Raw genomic sequence first — 24,960 nt, 5'->3', positions numbered from 1 at the left:
GCCTCAGCCTCCAGAGTAGCTAGGACTACAGTTGTACACCACCATGCCTGGCTAAATATCCATAATATTCAAAGCTCAGTATTCTGTTATTTAATTTTGGCTTCATTGGCAAGACAGTCCCTAAGATGGAGATGAATACATTTTCAGTAATAGAAACCACATAATCACTTGAACAGGGAAAGTTTAATGTTAAGAATTATTAACTACTAAGTGTTATAACAAAAAGTGAAACTCAAAAGAATACAGGAATAACAGATATAGAGTGTCTCTAGGGCTGAGGCAGAACATCCAAGGTAAGAACAAATTTGCAGGAGGGTGCCACAACTTCCCCTTTCCTGCCAGGTCTTAGATCCAGGCCTTGTTGGAGAGGGCACAGCCACAGCCCACTGGATGGAGATGCCACTGCAGTGCTGAGCTGGCAGAACTCACTGAGGAGCCACACTCTGGGGTGCTAGGAGCTCCCCATGGGGAGCTGACCTGGTACAGAACTTGCTGGGAAGCTACCCATAGGGATGGGGCGTTTGGAACTCATTGGGATGTGTACTGCTGGGTGTCCCATGTGCTACAGAAACAAACACAAAGAACATGCCAGAACCAGGAAGAAAAGCCCTTTCTTCCAGTTCCTCTGCAACCCCCTCTATTGATAAAGCTCACATCATGCCAGCTGGCAAATAGTCCAGTATCACAGACAGGGCAATGAAGCGTAGATTTGAAACTGAGGCAATAAATTGATAGCTGTCACAGATGCCAGGGATTAGAACTGAAAGGACTTTGATTATGTTATTGGCAAAATCATCCTTATGGGCAGCAGATATATCAGGTATACCAGCTTGTTCTCATTAATCTTTTGTTAAATCTGACTACCCTTCTGATTTTGTCTTCACCAAGCAATCTTATTAACTTCCTATGAAGCTTAGCTGTAATAAGAAAATTGCATTTGTTCAGTCCAGTCCATGTGATGGTTACATTACTCATTAATTCTCATTCTGTTTTTATTACTGAGTTTCACGGGCTTAGTTATTAAGAGTCTACCCCAAGAGATAAATCTATTTTTGTATGATGATAAAATTAGGTATATGAGGACCTAAGCCCAAGGGCCAGACCCTGGACCTTGGCAGTTCACCAAAGGAATCCATACCATCCATCCACTGAATTCTTCTGGGAAACTGCTTCCCAACCTTCCCCAGGCATCATACCCTGATACTACCATTAGCCAAGCAGGCCCTCTTAAGTATCTTCTGCACCAAGCAGGTGCTACATTAAAACGGGTTTTGAAAATTCATCTCAAGGAAATCAAGCTGTCTCTATTTGCAGAAAATATGATCCCATGTCTAGAAAACCCTATCGTCTCAGCCCCAAAGCTTCTTAAGCCAAGAAGCAACTACAGCAAAGTCTCAGGATACAAAATTAATGTGCAAAAATCATAAGCATTCCTATATACAGAGATTCCTATATCTCTGTGTCTGTACTGCACACCTGAACAACAATAGACAACCAGAGAGCCAAACATGATTAACTCCCGTTCACAATTGCTACAAAGAGAATAAAATACCTAGGAATACAGCTAACAAGGGAGGTGAAGGGCCTCTTCAAGGAGAACTACAAACCACTGCTCAAGGAAATCAGAGAGGACACAAACAAATGGAGAAACATTCCATGCTCATGGATAGGAAGAATTAATATCATGAAAATGGCCATACTGCCCAAAGTAATTTATAGATTCAGTGTTATTCCCATTAAACTACCATTGACATTCTTCACAGAATTAGAAAAAAATACTTTAAAATTCATATGGTACAAAAAAAAGAGCCCTTATAGCCAAGACAATCCTAAGCAAAAAGAACAAAGCTGGAGGCATCATGCCACCTGCCTTCAATCTGTACTACAAGGCTACTATAATCCAAACAGCATGGTACTGGTACAAAAACAGACACATAGACCAATGGAACAGAATAGAGATCTGAGAAATAAGACTGCACATCTACAACCACGTGATATTTGACAAACCTGACACAAACAAGCAATGGGGAAAGGATTACCTATTTGATAAGTGGTGCTGGGAAAACTGGCTAGCCATATGCAGAAAACTGAAACTGGATCCCTCCTTTACACCTTGTACAAAAATAAACTCAACATGGACTAAAGACTTAAATGTAAAACCCAAAACTATAAAATCCCTAGTAAAAAAATCTAGGTAATACCATTCAGGACATAGGCATGGGCAAAGATTTCATGATGAAAATGTCAAAAGCAATTGCAATAGAAGCAAAAATTGACAAATGGAACGTAATTAAAGAGCTTCTGCACAGCAAAAGAAACTATTATAAGAGTGAACAGACAACCTACAGAATGGGAGAAAATTTTTGCAATCTATCCATCTGACAAAGGTCTAATATCCAGGATCTACAAGAAACTTAAATTTACAAGAAAAAAACAACCCCATTAAAAAGTGGGCAAAGGACATGAACAGAGACCTCAAAAGAAGACATTTATGCACCAAAAAATATATAAAAAATAGCTCAACATCACTGATCATTAGAGAAATGCAAATCAATACCACAATGAGAAACAATCTCATGGCAGTCAGAATGGCGATTATTAAAAAGTCGAGAAACAACAGATGCTGGCAATGCTGTGGAGGAGTAGGAACACTTTTACAGTGTTGGTGGGAATGTAAATTAGTTCAACCATTGTGGAAGACAGTGTGGTGATTCCTCAAAGACCTAGAACCAGAAATACCACTTGACCCAGCAATCCCATTACTGGGTATATACTCAAAGGAATATAAATTATCCTATTATAAAGATATATGCATGCATATGTTCATTGCAGCACTACTCACAATAGCAAAGACATGGATTCAACTCAAATGCCTACCAGTGATAGAGTGGATAAAGAAAATGTGGTATGTATACACCATCGAATACTATACAGCCATAAACAGGAATGAGATCATGTCCTTTGCAGGGACACAGATGGAGCCTGAAGCCATTATCCTCAGCAAACTAACACAGGAACAGAAAACCAAACACCACGTGTTCTCACTTATAAGTGGGAGCTGAACAATGAGAATACATAGAAACAGAGAGAGGAACAACACACACTGGGGCCTGTGGGGGTGGGAGAGAAAGCATCAGGATAAATAGCTAATGCATGTGGGGCTTAATACCTAGGTGATGGGTTGATAGGTGCAGCAAATCACCATGGCACACATTTACCTACGTAACAAACCTGCATATCCTGCACATGCATCCTGGAACTTAAATTAAACTTTTAAAAAAGAAAATTCATCTCATCAGGTCCCCTGCCTTAAATCAGGTAAATGACGAAATCATTTAGGTAGACTATTTTTACTTTGTTTTTTTTTAAATCTTAAGGAACAGAGACTGTGGTAAGTGTTTCTTGGGCTTTTCATATTGTTATTTGTTATGGGATGAGTTGTGTCCCTTCAAAATTCATATGTTGAAAATGTAACCCCCAGCCAGAACCTTAGAGTATGACTGCATTTTTTTAGAGATAGGGCCTTTATAAAGGTTAAAATGGGGTCATTAGGGTTGGCCTTAATCCAAAATAATTGATGTCCTTAAAAGAAGAGGAGATTAGGACACAACACAGACCAAGGGATGATCTTGTGAGGACCTAGCAAGAAAGTGGCCATCTGTGGCCGGGTGCAGTGGCTTATGCCTGTAATCCCAGCACTTTAAGAGGTTGAGGCAGGCAGATTACTTGAGGTCAGGAGTTCAAGACCACTGTGAAACCCTGTCTTTACTAAAAATACAAAAATTAGCCAGGGATGGTGGTGCATGCCTATAGCCCCAGCTACTTGGGAGGCTGAGACAGGAGGGTCACCTGAGCCCAGAAGGTGGAGGTTGCAGTGAGCCAAGATTGTGCCACTGCACTCCAGCCTGGATGACAGAGTGAGACTATCTCAACAACAACAAGAAAAGAAGGTGGCCATCATCTGCAAGCCAAGGAGAGAGAAGAAACCAAACCTGCTGACACATTGATCTTGGACTTCTAGTCTCTAGAATTGTGAGAAAAGAGATTTCTGTTGTTTACCACCCATTTTGTGGTATTTTGTTATGGAAACCCTAGTAAACATACTATATTAAAATTCTTCCTTATGTCCATATGAAATACTCCCAACTTTATTCATAATCCACTTTCTTTAGTTTACAGAGTCCTCATAAAACACAATCTATACTTGAATGCAGTGAGTACACTGCACTTTGACCTTTTTTTTTTTTTTTTTTTTTGAGATGGAGTCTGGCTCTGTCGCCCAGGCTAGAGTGCAGTGGTGTGATCTTGGCTCACTACAACCTCCACCTCCTGGGTTCAAGCGATTCTCCTGCCTCAGCCTCCCGAGTAGCTGGGACTACAGGCACCCGCCACCACGCCTGGCTAATTTTTGTATTTTTAGTAGAGATGGGGTTTCACCATATTGGTCAGGCTGTTCTCAAACTCCTGACCTTGTTATCCACCCGCCTCGGCCTCCCAAAGTGCTGGAATTACAGGCATGAGCCACCGTGCCCAGCCTCCTGACCTTGTTTTAACTAAGCCTCTCACTCCCTCTGATCCCATCTGTGTTCTGTCTGTTTGGATATCTTGCCACTTTTCTCTGGACATGCTTCAGTTTCTCCACATTCATCTGAAGTTTGGGGATCAAGACAAAATAAAATACTCTAATGAGGATCTGATTGATTTAAAATATATTCACCCTCCAACTGTTATCTGTTACATTTTTTAACTTTTTATTTTCTTATTACTTCATAGTGGCAGTATGTTGTTGACTCAGTCACCATATCAGTAATAGTGACTCTATCTCTCCAATGTCCTTGGACTTAGCAAAATTTACTCGTTCTCCATTTATGCGTGGTCCCATGGCCATGAATGGCCTTGACTGGGTTCCTGTTAAGTCTCCTTATGCTAGTCTCTTTTCAGTCTTGAAAGTCTTAGCCCTGCCTCTGAAGAATTAATGTGGATCCTTTTACAGCTTTCACCTAGGTCATGAGGTTTAAATTGTTGGAGAGGCCCACTGTGATATGATTGTAAGAGTCACCATGCCATTTTTACAACCTTGAGTTATAAGTTTCTTGTAGGTGCTTCACTAGCCTCATGATATGCCTTGCCAGAAGTAGCGCCTGAGATGGAGATTTGGGTGCAGGTGATTTATTGACGATGTGTTCTTCAGGAAAAATCTGTAATGGAGGGAGAGAAGCAGGATTAGGAAGGGAAAAGAGCAAGCAATGATGTGGTCTCAGTTACAGTCTAGCCTTGGTCTAATCCTTGGAGCATTTCATGGGCCGCTGAAGCATAATTGCACTGCAGAGTTGTCTCTTCTTGACGCAGAGATGGGGCAATGAAGGTGGAAGTTACTTCCTGGGCCAAGTGGCTCTCATCAGCCAGGGTAATTCTCCACAGAAGGAGGCATCTCTGTATAGTTAGGAGCTGTCTTAATCGGTTAGGACTGCTATAACAAAATACTATCAACTGAGTGGCTTGTAAACAACACGGATTTACTTCTCACAGTTCTGGAGGCTGAGAAGTTCAAGGTGCTAGCAGATTTGTATTTGGTAAGGTCCCACTTTCTCATGGATGGCACCTTTTCACTGTGTCCTCACGTGGTGGAAGGGGCAAATGAGCACCATAGGGCCTATTTTATAAGGTCACTAAGCCCTCATGACCTAGTCACCTTCCAAAGGGCCGCACTTCCTAATACCATCACCTTCGGGGTTAGGACTTCAACATATGAATTCTGGGGAGACACAGACATTCACATCATTGGAGGAGCCAACATTCACAGTGGCTGAGGGAAGGAGGCATCATATTGGTAAAGGGGAACTGGGTGGGCAGTGGAGCATCACTGACATAGCATTAAGGCTAAAAGCATATTCGTCAATATGCAATTGAAGGCCACATCCCTAGTTAAAAGGATTTTAAACTAAACAGGATGGAATTGCTCACTGAACTGCTGAGCTGGCAGAACTCACTGAGGAGCCACCCCAGAGAAGTAAGAAAAGCAGGAGGTGTGTTAAAGAGAAAAGCTAGCTGGGTGTGGTGGCTCATGCCTGTAGTTCCATCACTTTGGGAGGCGGAGGCAGGAGGATTGCTTGAGACCAGGAGTTCAAGACCAGTCTGGGCAACATGGCAAGACCCCGTGTCTACAAAAAAAAATTTTTAATTAACTGGATGCAATGATGCGCACCTGTACTCTTAGTTACTGGGGAGACTGAGGTGGGAGGATCCCTTGAGTCCAGGATTTCAAGGCTGCAGTGGCTGATAATTGTACCACTGAACTCCAGCCTGAGTGACAGAGCAAGACTCTGTTTCAAAAACAAACAAACAACAACAACAACAACAAAAACAGAAGAGCTCTTCTAACAGAGATACCTGTGCCTTATTTCTCCTCCAAAGAGCCTCTTATAAATCTGTACCCCACCCTCCAGCCTCCAGACTTGGGCCTGATTACGAATTAGTTTTCATTCTTGGGAGATACTAATTGGGTTATCTCTATGCAAGTATTTCTGAATAATCAAGTGACCATTTCTTATTGTAATCTTTTTTTTTTTCTTTTTGAGACAGTCTTGTTCTGTCATGCAGTGGTGTGATCTTGGTTCACTGCAACCTCCACGTCCCTGGTTCAAGTGATTCTCGTGCCTCAGCCTCCCGAGTAGCTGGGATTACAGGCATGCACCACCATGCCTGGCTAATTTTTTATACTTTTAGTAGAGATGGGGTTTTGCCATGTTGGCCAAGTTGGTTTTGAACTCCCCTGGCCTCAAGCGATCTGCCTGCCTCAGCCTCCAAAAGTGCTGGGATTACAGGTGTGAGCCACCGTGCCCAGTCTCTACTTGTAATCTCTATTTGTCTTTTCTAAGAATTACTCTAGTTAGCTATTTATTCCAACTTTTTAAATACAATAATAAATGTATAGTTGAACAAATAAAAATCTTGATGTCTTCCTGATGTATACATCTGAGGACAAAATTTTTCTCTGGTCTCATAATTTGACTTCATATAGTTACAGAATTTGAAGACGTATTTAAATCCCATAAGTTACATTGCTTTTCTAATTTTCATTGCCCTTAATTTTGTCCCTACACAATTATATTGCCACTTTATACCCTATAATTGATACTCTTAATAATTTGACCTATTTATTACTTTCAGAAAATTTCTCATTAGGTTGTTGGGTCTCTGACTTTAACCTATTTGGTACTTTTAATTTTTATGCCTCTATTGTATGCAAGTATATTTTTCATAAATGTTTTCTTTTTGAATAAATGAAACAATGAATAAATTTCTATCTAAAATCCAAGGACAATATGAATTTTAGAGGTGATGTCGTCTGTGTTTAATTTCTGGTAAGGAATGGGGAAAACGGGAAGCCAGACAACCCTCTGCTTTGATCAGGTATCAATTGTGGTGCTTTATTGTTGTGTTTGAAGTGTTGTGAACTTAATATCAGAAATAGGTATTCATTTTTATATAAAAGCATAATGCTTTTCCAAAGCCAAATTTAAATGATTTTTAAGTTATATTTTGATTCAGTGCAACTACAGCCCTGCATCCTTCCAATATGGAAGGCAGATAGCATAAAGATTACAAGTTTTGATGTTAAGAATGTTTATTTGAATCCTAACTCTTAGCAATTATTACTTCTATGGCCTCACTTAGCTTCTCTGAGCCTCAGTTTCCTGATATGTAAAATGCATATACATTTAGAGGGCTTTTGGGAAGATGTATTTTTCAGAATAAAATAATTCAAGTTATATCAGCCATTTCTAGTTACTAGAAATCTCTAGATATAACTAGTAGATGGCTGACATAATATGCCCCATCTCTAGTAGCCTTCTATTATGAGTTACTGTAGTTATCTAGAGAGATTTCCAGTAACTCATAACAGGAGACTACTAGAGATGGGGCATGTTTTGTGAGAGCCAGAAGGTCTGGCTCTGGGCAGTCATGTTTTTAGGTATAAATGCTCAAAGAAGGAGTTGTCTCCATCCCCTTCTTTGATACTTATACATTTAAAAAAGTAAAACTATAAGATTCTTTTGTATTCCATGGATGATTTAAGTGAAAAATTTTTTTTAAAGTTAAAAAAAATTCCCACCTGACCTGAGAATGAGTCAGGAACCTGTATTTCTTTTCTCTGGGTCTGTGTCTTATTCTATTTGCTTATAATTATTTAATTCATTTGGAACCTATCAGAATCTGAAATTGCCTTAATGCTTTCTAGTTGCTGCCCAGCTACCTCTGTTCAGTGCTAACTCCCAAAGCATTTCCTAATCATATCTTCTGCTCTCCTATATTGATAGAAGACCACAGATTTAAGACTCTTAGATATCTTTCTTTATCCTGATCATTCCTTTTAACTTTTTTTTCCTGATTATCTCATTACCTAAAAACGTATCTTCTCTAACCCAAGATTGTCTCCTAGCTTCCTGGTTTATCGCCAATATTCCTGTTTGTCACCATTCCCTCTAACTAATGTCTTTCCTTGTTCACCATCCCTCTTCTCCAATACTAATTCATTTCTTTGTCTACCTTACTCTCCAAGGGGGCCATATTTGGCTACCCCAGGCCACTTCTCTGAATTCTAGATTGGGAATCTAGTTTTGAGAACTGTCCTCCTAATAAATAAATACCTATTTCATTGAGTTTGTGTTCCTGCTACAACAGTTTCTTCTGTCATGGGAAGTAAATGATACTTACACTTTCTATTCACATTTTTAGGTGGCAGGATGGTGGCTGGCAAAGTGTTGATGGCAAAGCAAGAAATTGTTGAATGTGTAGCCTCAGCAGCTATGATATCGCTGGGAAAACTTCCTGGAGAAACACATTCCCAACAGATAGCTGAAGAAGCTTTGGGAGGTCTGGACAACTCTAAGAAGCAAAAGGGAAATGCTGCAGGGAACAAAATCAGTCAGCTTCCTTCCCAGGACAGACATTTCAGTCTGGCAACCTTCAACAGAAGAATCCCCACAGAACACAGTGGCCTTGAATCTCATGAGAGTGAAGGAAGTTTCAGTATGAATTCAAATGATATTACACAACAGAGCGTTCACACTAGGGAAAAGCTCTATGAGTGCTTTGACTGTGGGAAGGCCTTTTGCCAGAGCTCAAAGCTGATTAGACATCAGAGAATTCATACTGGAGAGAGACCTTATGCATGTAAAGAATGTGGCAAAGCCTTCAGTTTGAGCTCAGACCTTGTTAGACATCAGAGAATTCATAGTGGTGAAAAACCCTATGAATGTTGTGAATGTGGAAAAGCCTTCAGGGGCAGTTCAGAGCTCATCAGGCATCGGAGAATCCACACTGGAGAGAAGCCTTATGAATGTGGAGAATGTGGGAAAGCCTTCAGCCGGAGCTCAGCCCTTATTCAGCATAAGAAAATTCACACTGGAGATAAAGGCTATGAATGTATTGCATGTGGTAAGGCTTTTGGTAGGAGTTCTATCCTTATTGAACATCAAAGAATTCACACTGGAGAGAAACCTTATGAATGTAATGAATGTGGAAAATCCTTCAATCAGAGCTCAGCCCTCACCCAGCACCAGAGAATTCACACTGGAGAGAAGCCTTATGAATGTAGTGAATGTAGAAAAACATTTAGGCATAGGTCAGGCCTTATGCAGCATCAGAGAACACACACCAGAGTTTAACTCTGTGGGTAAGAGTTGTACAATTGTGAAATGCAAGGAGTTCACTGTAGGGGTGAGACTCCACAGAAAAGAAAAGTTTCCTGAGAGCAGAACTTCTGTCCTTCCCGCCCAGTTCGGTACTATAAGAAGACATCCACACAAAGATGTTTGTTATGATTATTGAAGTGTTAAATGGAAGAAAAATGTTACCCAAGTCTTCTCCAAAAAGAATGGTAGATATTTCCTTGAAATGCCTAACCCATTTCTGGATGAGACTCATCAATATCCCCTTCACTCCACTCTCTGCCAACTCAGATATAATTTCCATTGGGCACCTTCACAGTAATGCCAGGATTGGGGCAGAGATCCTGAAAGAGCTTCTTATAAGATGGCAAATGTGCCTGGCAAGAGCATTTGTATTTTGTCAGGTGGAGGCATGTGCTGAGAGTTATTCAACTATCTGAAATGTTGAATTGGGAGGTTGTGAAAATATTGAATTATGCTATTAGTTTAATAATATCTGAGGCAGTAAAATAGTACCTGAGGAATGGTGCCTCATTCTGCCCCCTTGCCAGTTGTCTCCTCAATCCTGAGCTTCCTGCTGAGGTTAATTCAAGTCTACTTGTTTATTGAGCACCTGCTATGTGCTAGGCATTGAGGTAGACCTGGTCATTGCCCTCCCAGAGTTAAGGGCTAATAAGATATGCATATATACTAAACAGTAATTACAGTAAAGTGTGGTAAGTGCTTTGGTAGGAAAAATGCGGGTTTCCATCAAAGTACATGGCAGGGATATCTAAATCTGGTCTATGAGTCACTAAAGACTTCCTGGATATGATGGTATCTCAGACGTAAAGGTGGGTAGAAGGTAGCAAGGGCAGGGGAGAAGAGAACAGGATCTGGAGACACTCCATGAAGACTCTTCTCTACTGCAGAAATTGTCATAGACCTAATTTTTAAAAAAATGAATCTGAGGGAGTAATTCAACAAATATTTATTGCCCTCAAGTATAATAGCTCAGGGCCTGCAAGCCTGGTAAGGAGGGGTGTGGGCAGGGAATGGGGAATAGCAGAGCCTGGGAAGGCAGATCACCGTGTTCCTTTATACTTCCCACTGCCTGAGTCCCAGAGTCATGGGACACAAACACTCCAGTCCCCACTGTCTCTCTAGCCTCTGATATGCATTCTTTCCCTGTGTATATACATGCCTTTTCCCATAAAATGCACCAGTCTCTCACCACACTAATTCTGAGCACTTCAGAGTCTCACAGGTCATTCTGGGTCTAGAATAGGCTCCCCAACTCAGTGATTATAAGTAGGAAGAGGAAAAGCAACACATGGGGATTCTGAGCCAGGCTTTATGACAACTAATTCCTGCTGGAGAGAAGAGTCCTGATGATGGGCTGTCTCCAGATCCTATCTTATCTTCATGCCATTGTATGGGCTATAACCTCTGCCTGTAACTCTCTCTGCTAATTTTTATTTTGGCAGTTTTAATTAACCCACAATTGCTGAGGGCAATTAATACCTAAAAGAAAGTTTGATTCCTCTTCTAAGATATCCTAGGTAGTGTCATTTCTAAAGAAGACTTGGTGATCACTGCTTGTATTAGTCCATTTTCACAGTGCTATGAAGATACTACCTGATACTGGGTAATTTATTTAAAAAAAAAGAGGTTTAATTGACTGACAGCTCCGCAGGGCTGGGGAGGCCTCAGGAAACTTAAATCATGGTGGAAGGCGAAGGGGAAGCAAGCACCTTCTTCACAAGGTGGCAAGAGAGAGTGCAGGGGAAATGCCAGGCACTTATCAATCAGCCAAATCTCATGAGAATTCACTATCATGAGAACAAGGGGGAAATCTGCTCCCATGATCTAATCACCTCCCACCACGACTCTCCCTCAACACCTGGGGATTACAATTGGAGATTTGGGTGGGGACACGAGCCAAACCATATCACTGCTGTTGTGGGTAATAGGGGAGGTGAAATTGGGGGGACAATTCGGCCTCTTTGTGTCCAGAGGTTGTGCAGTTATCGAGTGAGGTCGATCAGAAGTCTAAAGGGATCTTTCAAATGGATAGTGAGTTGCCTTTTCCTATAGGTGACAATCAGAGATTTAATGTTTTAAGTATCATATAATAGGTTTTTCTCCTGATTGTGAATTGTAAGTGTTGGTAATACAGAAAATGAGAAAGTATAAACCACCCCCAATCCCATTGCCTATAGAAACGTTGTTAACATTTTGGAGTACTTTCTATTAGAGTGTTTATTTTTCCCAATCCTAGTATTTTTAGTAAAACTACTGTTTAGTAAATGATTTTTGGTAACTAATTTCAAAATTTATACTTCAACCGTTTATTATTAGAATGTAATGCAAGATGTATTGCAATAAAACTTGAGTTTTAAAAGTTTGCTTTGAAATTATTCATTCAGGAATACGGAACACAATAACATGAACAGAGATAATGCTAGGACGATGGGGAAGAGGTTGTGGGAAGAAGATAGGGAACTGGTGTTCTCAGTTTCTATTTTCTGGGCCAAAAAATGTCGGGAAACTAAAATAGACAGTCTCTGGGGCTGCAGTTAACCAAAGTGAGGGGGCATCTGAGATTTAGTTGTTGTTGGAAGACAATGGGAATGAGAGCAAGAAGGAGCCTCTTAAACACAAACATGTCCTGTGTTCATCAGAATTAGGACTCTCTCTTCCCTTTAGTGGAGGTGGCTGTATGCACCAGACTGGAATCTTCAACACTAATTGCTGAGAAGGACCAAGCTTAGACCTGTGGACCTGCCATGACCACCTCCTCCCTCAGCAGGTCTTCAATGAGCTTGGAGAGATGAGGGTCAGATTTGCTTTAAATTTCCAATCCTTTCAGCTGGATGTATTAGTTGCAGGCTATGGAAATGAGGGAAGGGGAAAGGCAGGAAATCAAAGTTAAGTACACTGCCTAAATTGCACATTATCTTTTAAAATCTGTTTAAGACTCATTTAAGGTAGACATTATTATTCCCTGGACTGCTTCTATACCAAGAGAAACAGGACAGCCCTGAGCAGAAGGGAAAGGCATGAATTACTTTTCTTCCAAGCAAGAGTGGTGAAGACAAAAAAATTTCCTTTGACATCCACCCTATATTGGTGCCCCTTCCATTTCATAAAAAGTGGAATGTTGAAGCTTTGACCATAAGAGATCATCTACATCAGCTCCTTTAAGTGAGGGTCTAGAGTTGGAAGATGACTTGCTTATGGCTACGGAATACATGGAAAAACTCTAATAATCAAAGATCTCCACTTCAAAGCTATTGCTTTTCTCAACTGTAAATCTTTCAGGCAAGAATTCCTTTTGCACCCAGATTTATACTTTGTAGACTTTTTAATATACTAGGTGTGAGATGGTTATGTTTACCATTGTCATTTTACCAGTGATGAAGGGATCAGAGTTAACAAGTTAGCTAATTTCCTGAAACTTGGAAGAGACAAGAGATGCTATGAAAAGCAAATGCTTTTAAAATATTTTCTCAAGCATCCTGGGATTCCATTCACTCTTGCCCCCTAATTTTAAGAGTATCAGAGGTTTACTATAGAAAAATTTGGAAAACACAAAAAAGCACAAGAAAAAAATTACATCACCTACAACCTCAGCACCCACAGATAACCAGTATAGCACTTTGAGTTTATGTTTTCAGTATTTTTAATACATAAATATGTATTTTACATAGGATCATACTGTACATATTGTTTTGTAATATTTTTACTTAACAATATATCATGAATACTTCATTTAATATTAATTGACATCAGTTTTTTTTTGTTTTTTTTTTTTTTTTTTTGAGACACAGTCTCACTCTGTCACCCAGGCTGGAATACAGTGGTACAATCTCGGCTCACTGCAACCTCCACCTCCCGGGTTCAAGCAATTCTCCTGTCTCAGCCTCCCAAGTAGCTGGGACTACAGGCACATGCCACCACACCAGCTAATTGTTTTGTATTTTTAGTAGAGACGGGGTTTCACCATATTGGTCAGGCTGGTCTCGAACTCCTGATCTCAGGTGATCCACCCGCCTCAGCCTCCCAAAGTGCTGGGATTACAGGCATGAGCCACTGTGCCTGGCCTGTGACATCAGTTTTAACAGTTTCAGGATTTTGTGTACATTCATGATGGTTACTGAAACATACATTTCCAGGTACAATTTCAAAGTCAAAAGGCAATGCTTAAGGCTTCTGGTATTGATTGCCAGAGATGGTATGTATTTATTCATGTCTTACCAGCAGCATTAGAGTCCCAATGTCCCTGAATCCCTGTCTGTTTTATAAGGAAAAGTGTCATCTCAACTCTTGCTTTAATATACATTTTAACTGTAGTGAGGTTGAACATTTATTGTTCATTGGCACTTATTTTGTGATTTCCCTACTTAAGTAGCATTTTTTTTTCTATTGGAACTTTCTTATGGGGAGAGAGTATACTGAAGTGGCTCCACAGTCAGGTTGTGGGTTCAAAGTCTGACCTCCCCACTTTGTAGATATATGACCTTTAGCCTTCATTTCCTCATCTGCTACATACGTGCTGAGAAATAACAATAATAAGTATATACAAAGCCCTTAGCAAGTATCTATTACATTTACTTTTTTCCTTTTTTTTTGGTTTGGAGACAGGGTCTTGCTCTCCCAGGCTGGAGTGCAGTGGTGTGATCTTGCCTCACTGAAGCCTCGACTTCCAGGGCTCAAGCGAACCTCTCACCTCAGCCTCCCAAATACTTGGGTCTACAGGCATGCACTACCACGTCTGGCAAATTCTGTTTATTTTTTGTAGAGATGGGGTCTCACTATGCTGCCCAGGCTCGGCTTGAACTTCTAGACTCAAGCAATCCTCCAGCCTTGGCCTCCCAAAGTGCTGGCATTATAGGTGTGAGCCACTGTGCTTGGTCTATCTATTACATTGCTTTCTGACATACAGTAGAGCTTTCTTATATAAAGAGTATTTCCGTTTTACAATTCCTACTTTACGTCCTACCTTTTCAGTTTGTTCAGGTCTTTATCTATGGAAAAGGAGGAAAACAAGAGTTGAGTAGCTCTTACCATGTATTTTAATATCTTACATCTTTTCCAAATAATCCCATCCATTTTTTCCATATTCTCTCCCTAAACATGGGCATTTAGGCCTCCTGCTGTTCTTACTGGTTAGCACATGTCCACTGATGCACGCCCCAATAAGAGCATTACTTCTCTTTGCTTCTTTTTATCCTCATGAAAATTCTTTTTCTATGCACGATTCTAGATTTCCATACAGATTTGTTTTTGGTGTGGTGTGTTATTCTTCTGACCTATTAGGTCTTTTGAATATGTCTTTGTGTTGCTGGCTAACCTGTACAACATTCCTTCTTACACTAAGCATCAGTCTAAATATTCTCTTCCTGCTAGGCCCCTCAGAAAAGGGAAGTCTCGACTGACTGTGACCATTAGTTTCAGTTGTCACTTCCTTTTAGCATTGTCTTTAATAAAATTTGCAAAAGATGGTTGGGCGCCATGGCTCACGCCTGTAATCCCAGCACTTTGGGAGGCCGAGGCGGGCGGATCACCTGAGATCGGGAATTCGAGACCAGCCTGACCAACATGGAGAAACCCTGTCTTTCCTAAAAATACAAAATTAGCCAGCTGTGGTGGTGCATGCCTGTAATCCCAGCTACTCAGGAGGCTGAGGCAGGAGAATCGCTTGAACCCAGGAGGCAGAGTTTGTGGTGAGCCAAGATCGTGCTATTGCACTCCAGCCTGGACAACAAGAGCGAACTCCATCTCAAAAAAAAAAAAAAAAAATTGCAAAAGATATTGTGAAATACTGGTGACGTAAGACAAAACTGAACATGTGCGAGGTGCCCAAAGAATGTCACAGACCCAGCAACTGACAAATATTTTTTGAGCACCAAAGCCCAAGGGAATGTACTAGGAATTGTGGGCGTATAGCCCCAGAAACAAATGATATGGCAGCTTCTGATCCAGAGCGTTGGGAATTTTAAGAAACCTGACAGCAGCTCTGATATTGTGTTTAGACTCAAAGGAGAATAGAGTCTTAACACTCTAACAGACTCTTGAGGTATAGGCTGGGCTCTTTCTCACCCTCATTCCCACCACCACCCTCATGGAAGTTCTAGGATAGCCTACAGGTTGGGCAAGGAAACCACATAGTTGCCCTTTCCCTGGGGTCACATAAACCAAGACAAAGCTCTTGACTACCCTGTGGCCCAAGGGCTCCAGGTTTTGTCTATTAACAGGAACTTCTCCATTGGCACTGCTTAAGAGTCTGGCCAGACCCAGACTTCTCTGACAGACAAGATCTCACTACAACAGGAACTCAAGGAATGCTCCACACTTTGTTTCTGGCCTTTGGCTACTGTTCTTTACTGGGGTACCACTTCCCTGGAGTACCACCTTGGCTAACTCCTCCTCATCCTTCAGGCCATTTCCCCCATTTCCTTATCCAAGGCTGAGTCAGGTGCTCCTTAAGGTCACATAGGAGCATTCCACTTTCACTGCCTGTCTGGCTGCCTTGCCCATTAGACTGTAGAGACTACAGTCGTTTTCCACTGTATTCCTAGTTCCTGGGACAAAGTAGGTACTCAAAAAATAAACTTTGGGTAAATCATATTCTTTCTTCTCATGCCTATCTAATTCCTGGCCTGCCCTGGGCTCAACAAATCATTGATGAAGCCATTTCCCCACTTTTCCTGCTGCTCTGTCACTGTTCTTTATTGGGTCAGTTTTTTTTTTTTTTTTTTTAGTTCCTGAGACAAAGTGCCTCACACAGTCCACACCAGCCCCATAACCTAGCACACTAACAATCAGATGCAGTGACAGAGCCTGGGTTGCTATATTCATGACACTTTCATACAAAATGAGGTTTCAATGTTACATTCCCACTTTTCGTATTTCCTGAGTATTCCTAATAAGAGAAGAGCTGGAAGTAATGATTCTTCTGTATTCTGTTCTGATTAGTCACAGGAAAAGCTTTCAAGGGACACTTTACATTAGCACTGGGAAATGCTGCACAAAGCAAGCTAGACTCAAGACCTAGTATTTTATAACCTTTATGGAGTTTTGCTCCAAAGTAAACTCTTTTGACTAACAAACATAAAAATCTGACTGAAGTATTTACACTATTCACAGTATTCACAAATTACTTTATAGTGTGGACTCTTTGATGGCGCATAAGGACCGATCTGTGCCTGAAAGCCTTCCCACATTCATTACATATATAAGCTTCATCCCCAGAATGAATTCTCTGATGCTGAACAAGGGCTGAGCTCCTTTTGAAAGTTTTGCCACATTCATTACACTGATAAGGTTCCTCTCCACTATGAATTCTCTGATGTCTGATAAGGTTTGAGCTCAAACTGAAAGCTTTTCCACATTCACTACATTCATAGGGTTTCTCTCCACTATGTATTCTCTGATGAGTAATCAGCTCTGAGCTCTGCCTGAAAGCTTTTCCACATTCATTACATTCATAGGGTCTCTCTCCTGTGTGAATTCGCTGATGTCTAATGAGTTTTGAGCTCTGGCTAAAGGTTTTCCCACATTCATTACACTCATAAGGTTTCTCACCAGTGTGAATTCTTTGATGTATAATGAGATATGAACTTTGACTGAATGCTTTGCCACACTCATTACATTTACAAGCTTTCTCACCAGTATGGATTTTCCGATGTCTAATGAGGGCTGAGCTCTGATTGAAAGCTTTCCCACATTCACTACATTCATATGCTTTCTCACCACTATGAATTCTCTGATGAATAATAAGATAGGACCTCAAACTAAAGGCCTTCCCACACTGGTTACATTTATAGGGCTTTTCTCCAGTATGGATTCTCTGATGTTGTGTTAGAGAGGAATGCTGCTTGAAGCTGTGCCCACATACATCACATCTATAAGGTCTCTCTTCTGGAGGAACTTTCTGACACATTATAGAGTCTGTAGTTAGAATCAAGCATCTTTCAGCCTCATCATAAAGGTCTCTCTTTCCTAGAGATTTGTTTGTGAAGATCACTTGACTAAAACTGCCCCCTTGGGAAGGAGATCTTAGTTTCTCCCCTGTAGCACTTCCTTGCTTCCACACTAAATTGCTTTCATGCTCACTAATTCCTCGAAATGAAGGTTCCTGAGGGAGTCCCTGTGATTTTTCTTCTGAGATGCCCTCTTTTGTTGCTGTTTCACTGTTCTCACAATCTGAAACAATAAGTAGCAAAAAAACAGATATTACATTTCTCTTGTCACCGTCAAAACTTTCTACATGAGAGAAAACAGAAGCTTCTACCTATAAAGATGTCACTGTCCTCCAGTATCTTTTTTTTCAACTGGCCAAAAGAGGGTCTCTCTTATCTAATAATAAAGTCTACATCTACACTTTGAATTCCATCCTTTCCTGCCTCTTTTGAGACATCAACTGATAAATTACCTACAATTTTTTTCTACTATTTACAATCTCTTTCTCAACTGATTCCTGTTCATCAGCTTTTAAATAAGCTTAAGTGTCTCTCACCTTTTAAAATCAACCTTCTTGCCTACATATCTCCCTCAAGCAACCTCACTCTCTCTCAAGTGGTTTCGCAACCTCACTCTCTCATAGTGATTTCTTGAAAGAGTTGTCTGCAGCCTTTCAAGTGAAAGTATCCTCATTCCACAATCTGGTTTCTGCCTTACTGTCCTCCCCCGCCCCCCACCGCCCCGTCCCCTACTTCCACTGATACTACTCTCATCAAGATCACTTCATAGCTCTTTAATCCACTAAGTACTTTCTAGATTATTACTTAGCCTCTCTGTAGCATTGACACTGAGGATCACACCTTCCTTCTAGAGACATTCTCTTCCAGTGATATTAGCCTGATTTCTGTGGCTGTTCCTTCTTAGATTCTAGGGTAAATCACTCAAACACGAGCGTTCCTCCAGATTCTGTTTTGGGCTCTCATGTATCCTTACTCTACAAACTCTCTACCCTTGGCTTCCATTACATCTTACATTGTAAGCTATTGTCTGACTAATGTCTGCCCAGATCCCCAATTATATCCATATTTTATTAAGCTCTAGAGTCTTATGCTAATCGGCCATTTTACTTTTGAATATTTCACAAGCACCAAATGTACCAACCTAAACACATCATCAGATGTATTTGTTTTTCCTTATGTTTTCTCATTCACATGAACAGTACTACCATTAACCAGACTGTTGAAGACTGAAACCTCAGTACCATTAACCAGACTGTTGAAGACTGAAACCTCAGTATCATCCTCAACTCCTCTCCCTCACACTCTAGTTTTAATAATTACCAGATGTTGCAAAACAACTTAAATGCTGATGAACAGGAGTCAGCTTTTATGTTCTCCACCGCTTACCATAACACATATTGATTGAATACACTGTGGCCACTTGGATTACAGCAGTCTTTAATAGGACTATACTCTTGCCTTCCTCACGATTCTCCATTTGCAGCTAACTTCTAAACTACAAATCAAACTATGTCACTCCTTGTCCAAAATCCTTCAACTGCATCCCACTGCACTTAAGAAACTATACAAACAAATTAGCATGACATACAGGTCTTCATGACTTGGATCCTATTTTCCTCTCTGGTTCTTCTCTTACCACCTGTCAATTCTCCATTCAAGTCAAATTAAACTACCTGCAATTTTCAGAATGGGTTATATTCTCACACCTTCGGGATGGTATGGCCTTTACTTGGGCTACTCCTCCTCCCACCTATTTACCTGGCTTTCTCTTACTCATAGTTCAAGTCTTAGCTTAGATTTTCTTCCTTCAGGAAGTGTTCCTTGATCCTCTAAGATTGGGTTAGGTGCCTTTAGATGTGCTCCAACAGTACCCACTGCCTACTTATATTCTATAATTTACTACATTGCAACTGCCTTTTTATTTGTCCATCACCCACCTATACCTGAAACCTCTCCTGGGGCCTACCACAGTACCAGACATGTATTGACGCTTTATAAAGTTACAACATAATGAAATGAATGAATGAATAACAGGGAAACTCACACAGGAGGGCTGACAGCAATTCATGAGGGGTGAATACAAAGCCACTAAAGCGAGCACCTCTGGTTTAGAATAATAAAGGTGATGCTCACATGTGGCAAGTTTGTCAAGTGCAATTAATTCTGCATTCTCAAAAACAGAGGCCTAAGTGTCAAGAGTTTCCAGATGATTTCCCATTCCTCACCACTTTTAGGGGAAAGGCATGGTTTCCAGGATTTCAGCTGTGTCTTTAAGGGCTGGAGGTGGATGTCTGTTGACTCTTGGGATGCTCTGAGACATGTTAAATCCTTCCATGGCACTGCTGGTCCCTGTGGACTAGCTGGGACCTGAAATCAGTAAAATATGGTTAGCTTTGTGAGAAAATCCCTAAGAAAACTTGCTTAGTAAAAATCTCAAAGAGGTCAATGATGACATCTCCAGGGATGAAGGACAGGGGAAAAAGACCGTTCAAGGGTATAGACAAGTATGGTTCTATTAGTCACTTCAGGTTAGGGTTCAGTAGAGACATAAAAATTTTTATCCTACTGTTATGATACCATTACATGCTCCAGGCTGTAAATTCCTTTTCCCACATCACTTTTCTCTGTTCCTACCTGCTGCCCTGGGTCATCAAACTCCCTCTCTAAATCCTCCAACAGGGTCACAGCTTCCTCGCCGCTTTCTGGATTATGTTGCTGAACCCAGATCTGCAGCTCCTCAGGCAGAATGCTCAGGAACTGCTCCAGTACCAGCAGTTCTAAGATCTGCTCCTTTGTGTGCAACTCTGGCATTAGCCACTGATAGCAAAGTTCCTGGAGTCGGCTCAGAGCCTCCCGGGGCCCAGGTGTCTCCTGGTAGCAAAACTTTCTGAATTGCTGACGAAACAATTCTTGGCAGGATTGAGTACTCCCATTCTGCTTAAATTTCTCATCCCAGGACAAGTTATCTTCTACTTTCACTAGTATTAGTTCTTGTTCCGGAGGATCCTGAGGTATCAGGGTTGAAATCACTCCAGATTCCACAGCCATTCTTGGCTGAAACAGCTTAGCAAAAAGCTCAGTACAACTGGTTCTGTGCTTGAGAAGGAGTGTGAGTAATCTCTTCTTTCCTGAAGGATATAAAAGCAGTTAACTTACAGCAATCAATAAAATCTCTAAGTACTTGTAATAATAAAGATGAGTAACTTTAGTAATATATTGAAAGGGAGTAGATTTGGGGCTATCACTAAATAAAACAATAATGTGATGATAAACTAAAAATCATTAACCTCAATTAGTGTCTCCCATTATGAAGAATTCCTACCACTAATGTTAGAAAAAACTATTTTAGAAGCCTAAGAATGTGAATGCAACATTAATATCAATCACATAGTGAGAAAATTTCCTTTCCAATTCTCTTTCAATTCTGATTGTATCAAGGAGAAAAGTCTATCTTTAACATGTATGTATTAATAAAACTTGTAGAACTCTCTTTTAAATAAAATACAGGCTTCAGAATCAGACTTCCAAGGGTAAAAATATTTAGGCAGAATTTAGTAATACTGATTTTAAACATTTATTTTTACTTACTTTCTATCTAAAGCAAGTAATGTTGATTTTCATTTAAGGCAGTAATAACGTTTTTTTAAAAGTTCACATTAAACATGAGTTGATGTAAATATTGGATATTTGTCATTTGATCGCATTTGGTGTTTACCGAATTACTTCAACAAACACTGAGGCACTTACTGAGCATTAAGATTTTTGCTTATGAATAAACGAGTCTACAGAGGAATTGACCAAGAACCAAGACGTATCTGTAAAATGCTTACCATGTGTTCAAAAACATGATAGGTATCACATACACAAAAGAAGCAAAAAGATCCGTATCAGTTCTGAAAAAGCTTAGAATATCCCAAGACTAAAAATGTTCAAAAGCAAAATATGGTAACAAATGGGTATTAAAATGTTGTGACACAGACCAAACTTGACCTGCTTTTAGGATGGCGAGATATCGATAGGAATGTATGCCCTTAGTTTGTCAGGACAGATGAGTAAAATTCATTCCTCACACTACGGTTAACGTTAAGAGATTAATTAGAATATTTAGCCTACAAATTTAAGGTTTAACCAGTAGCCCTTCTATTTTTATATCCTTGGTTAAACCGCAGCATTTACGAAGTCACGGGGTCAGCGGAACTGCGTTTTCCTTTGGAAAGCAGGAGTTTGAGTGCTGGCCTCCTCTGAGTTCCCCAGTCGCTTGGAGACGCCGCGCGGGCCAAGGGGCCGCGACCTGGGGATGGGCAGGCCGAGGAGAGGGGCTCCTCCACTGTCCGGCGCGCGCTCCCAACCCCACCTCCCTCTTCCTAGGGGCCCACGTCCCTCACCGCGAAGCCCAGGAGCGGCCAGGAAATGAGCCACCCACCCCGAGCTGCAAGCCACAAAGACCGGAAGTGCGCGTACGCAGTGTTCCGCTCTCGCGCCCTTCGGGTCCTCCGCCGCCCCGCCCCCTTGCTCTGAGGTAGCCAATCAGAGCCGCGGGCTCTACCGTTTCCACCGCCTTCTCCCGGTAGCCGCTAGCCCGGCGGAACCTCCAAGCCCAGGGGAGGGTGCGCTAGGAGTCGGGGGTCCTTGTGAGCGGCGGCACCTGGAGGGTCCCGCATCTCGCCTCGGCCGTTCCCACCCTGGCTTTCTCCTGGCACCACCCATCATTGTTGGTGTCAAGTAATTCCCGAATCTCACTCCCAGTTTTCCATTAAAATATTCAGATTTTCGGCCGGGCGCGGTGGCCGAGGCGGGCGGATCACGAGGTCAGGAGATAGAGACCATCCTGGCTAACACGGTGAAACCCCGTCTCTACTAAAAATACAAAAAATTAGCCGGGCCTGGTGGCGGGCGCCTGTAGTTCCAGCTACTCGGGAGGCTGAGGCAGGAGAATGGCGTGAACCCGGGAGGCGGAGCTTGCAGTTAACTGAGATGTGCCACTACACTCCAGCCTGGGCGACAGAGCGAGACTGTCTCAAAAAAAAAAAAAACAAAACTCAGATTTTCCTGTGATTCCAGTTCTTTTCCGACAAAAGTAAATGTAAGGATGAATAGGCTGAACAAAAACTAACAGTCACTTATATTGCTTTTGCCTATGAGTATCACTGGAGCCTTACAACAGTTCTGTGCTGTGGCTATATAATCCCAAATTTACAGCCGTAGACATCGCCCAAAGTCAGGCAACTTGTGACCGGGGACGTCCACGTCCCCATAGTTAAGGAGACTGGTATCGTAGACTCCAGGAGCCTATCTTAGGGTCTTCCCGTTCTTCAGTGGAAGCTTGCCGGTATTGTCTGTTTAAATTTTTCTTTGGCTATTTAGTCGGTGAAAAATGATGCCTCATGTTTCAACTTTGTGAGCTTAAGATGGTCCCCCTTCATGTTTACTGACCATTTATGGTTCTTCAGAGATGGCTTTTCCCATTTAAAAAATTAAGGGAGTAAAATTTTTCTTTTTTATTTGTGAGAATTTTTTGCTTATTAAGGATAGCAACTCATTTGTTGCAAATCGTTTCCCATTTATTTGTATTTATTTTTAAAATGTTACATTTTACATGTTTAAATGTTACATATTTTTAAAATGTTATATTAAAAAAGTACACAGGATAATAACAAAGCGATACATACATACATAGAAACAAATTCTCCTTTGTGAGCCAAGACTTAAAACACATATTTGAGAAAAATGTTCGTTAGCATTCAAAGCTATTAGTGACTCACTAAATAATTTTATCATTGTGAAATGACTACAGCAATTTTACAAAGCAAAAAACCAAATAATATTAATTTGTTTATAAATTATCAATTGCTTCATAATGAACCACTTCAAGACTTAGTGACTAAAAACAGCAGATGTTTTATTGCTCACAGTTCTGTTGCCAGGAATTCAGGAAGGGCTTAGCGGAGATGGCTAGTCTGCTTTATGATGTGTCAGCTATCTTCACTTAACTGGGGTGGAAGGTCCAAGATGGCTTCACTCAAATTGCTGAAGTCTTGGTGTTGCCTCTTGGTTGAAGTTACTTGATTCTTCTCCACAAGGCCTCTCTCCATTCAGGAGTTTAGCCTAAGCTTTCTTACATGGTGACTGGCTTCCAAGAGAGTTAAGGAGGAGGAAGGATACTAATTCTCTTAAAGCCTGAGTCTGGAACTGGCATTATATTTTTCTGCAGTATTCCATGACAGAAGGACTAGAATGGTGGAAAAGGGAAATAGACATTAAGCAGCTTGATCATAGGAGGAAATTTTGGCAGTTATCTTTGCATCCAACCTAACACACCTTGTTATATTGAGAAACCTACTATGTAAGAGTGAAACTATTGAAAGAGAGAAGGCATATCAGTTGAAATGCTTTTGGCTGCAGTAACAGGAACCTTACTAAATGTCCTTATTGTTTAAGCCTTTTAAAAACAAATCCTAATAGCTAGATGCATGGAGATAAAATCATTCCCAGGGTTGGTTACTTCTGCATCTGGACAATATTGTCAAGGACACAGGTTTCTTCCTTCTTTTGGCTCTGCCATCTTTAAGTGTGTTGTTCTCCAGTCTGGCTTCCTTTATGGTCCTAAAATGATTTCCTCAGTTCCAGACTACAGATAATGTTCAGAGACCAAAAAGGGGAACACCTTTATCTTTTGCCCCTTTATACGATTAAGGAGACTCTTTTTCCCTGACAGATTTCTCCGTCATGTCTTATTAACTGAAATTGCTTTGAGTGCTTATGTCTATCACTAACAAGGGAGGTAAGGCCTCCATGGTGGGATTAGGACAATTGAAATTTATATCCCAGGGCTAAGGAGAAGGCCAGCCTCTCCTAAAGGACACAGACACTCTGGGGAGAATGCATGAAATTAGGGCTGTGTTAAAAAGGCAGAAAAGGGAGATAAATAGATGAATGTTGAATTTGCAACAGTAATATCTGCTTTGATAGGTAATCTGATTCCCTTGTATAGGTAAGAAAGTGAGACACTGAGAAAAAAATCCAGACTCCTGTCCTTCCTTATAAGATGTTACATATGTTTAAAATATAAAATATTAGTAATTACTTACTTGCAAGAGATGTAGATTAGAGATCTAGAGCCAGTTTCTGGGACATAGTTTAAGTTCCTACTGAGAGAGCAACTGATTACCCCATAGGACTGTAGGACCTTAGGGCCTCCTTAGAGCCCCTTAAGGACCTTAGCCAACAATTTCCATGACTTATTTAACTTTCAGTGCTATCGATTATATCAATGCCCTTGAAATCATTCCCTCTATCTTCCCCCATCCCCAGTTTCACAC

At 40.9% G+C, this 24,960-nt stretch overlaps 2 protein-coding genes across 6 annotated transcripts in view; one reads left to right on the top strand and one right to left on the bottom strand.

The window, feature by feature from the left end:
* Nucleotides 1-12,060, top strand: part of ZSCAN30 (zinc finger and SCAN domain containing 30) — a 39,485-nt gene extending 27,425 nt beyond the window's left edge. For all 3 annotated transcript variants that reach the window (XM_008955686.4, XM_003830236.5, XM_063597321.1), the window contains one exon: nt 8,740-12,060. In XM_008955686.4, coding sequence (XP_008953934.1) covers nt 8,740-9,671 — 932 coding nt within the window. In that variant the 3' untranslated portion in view covers nt 9,672-12,060. The remainder of the gene's footprint in view (nt 1-8,739) is intronic.
* Nucleotides 12,061-13,676: 1,616 nt separating this feature from the next.
* ZNF397 (zinc finger protein 397) lies at nt 13,677-24,943 on the bottom strand. 3 transcript variants are annotated; one of them, XM_008955682.4, is made up of 4 exons: nt 22,027-24,943; nt 20,276-20,769; nt 19,867-20,008; nt 13,677-17,864 (listed from the first exon to the last, which is right to left on the bottom strand). In XM_008955682.4, exons 2-4 carry the CDS (start codon nt 20,687-20,689, stop codon nt 16,816-16,818), a joined length of 1,605 nt encoding a protein of 534 aa, XP_008953930.1. In that variant the 5' UTR covers nt 20,690-20,769; nt 22,027-24,943; the 3' UTR covers nt 13,677-16,815. The 3 variants fall into 3 exon arrangements, with proteins under 3 accessions (XP_008953930.1, XP_008953931.1, XP_034799335.1); XM_008955683.4 differs by having other exon boundaries at nt 21,472-23,248; XM_034943444.3 differs by having other exon boundaries at nt 22,065-23,248.
* Nucleotides 24,944-24,960: the final 17 nt, after the last annotated feature.

Source organism: Pan paniscus, chromosome 17, assembly GCF_029289425.2.
Source record: "Pan paniscus chromosome 17, NHGRI_mPanPan1-v2.0_pri, whole genome shotgun sequence".
NCBI lineage: Eukaryota > Metazoa > Chordata > Mammalia > Primates > Hominidae > Pan > Pan paniscus.
This window is presented reverse-complemented; position numbering and strand designations above follow the sequence as displayed.

Coding starts and splice junctions, on each gene's coding strand:
- ZNF397 (XM_008955682.4), bottom strand. CDS start 20,689: ATGGCTGTGGAATCTGGAGTGATTTCAACCCTGATACCTCAGGATCCT. Junction 20,009..20,275: donor TTGATGACCCAGGGCAGCAG/GTAGGAACAGAG, acceptor TACTGATTTCAG/GTCCCAGCTAGTCCACAGGG. Junction 17,865..19,866: donor ATGCCTTTCCCCTAAAAGTG/GTGAGGAATGGG, acceptor TTATTGTTTCAG/ATTGTGAGAACAGTGAAACA.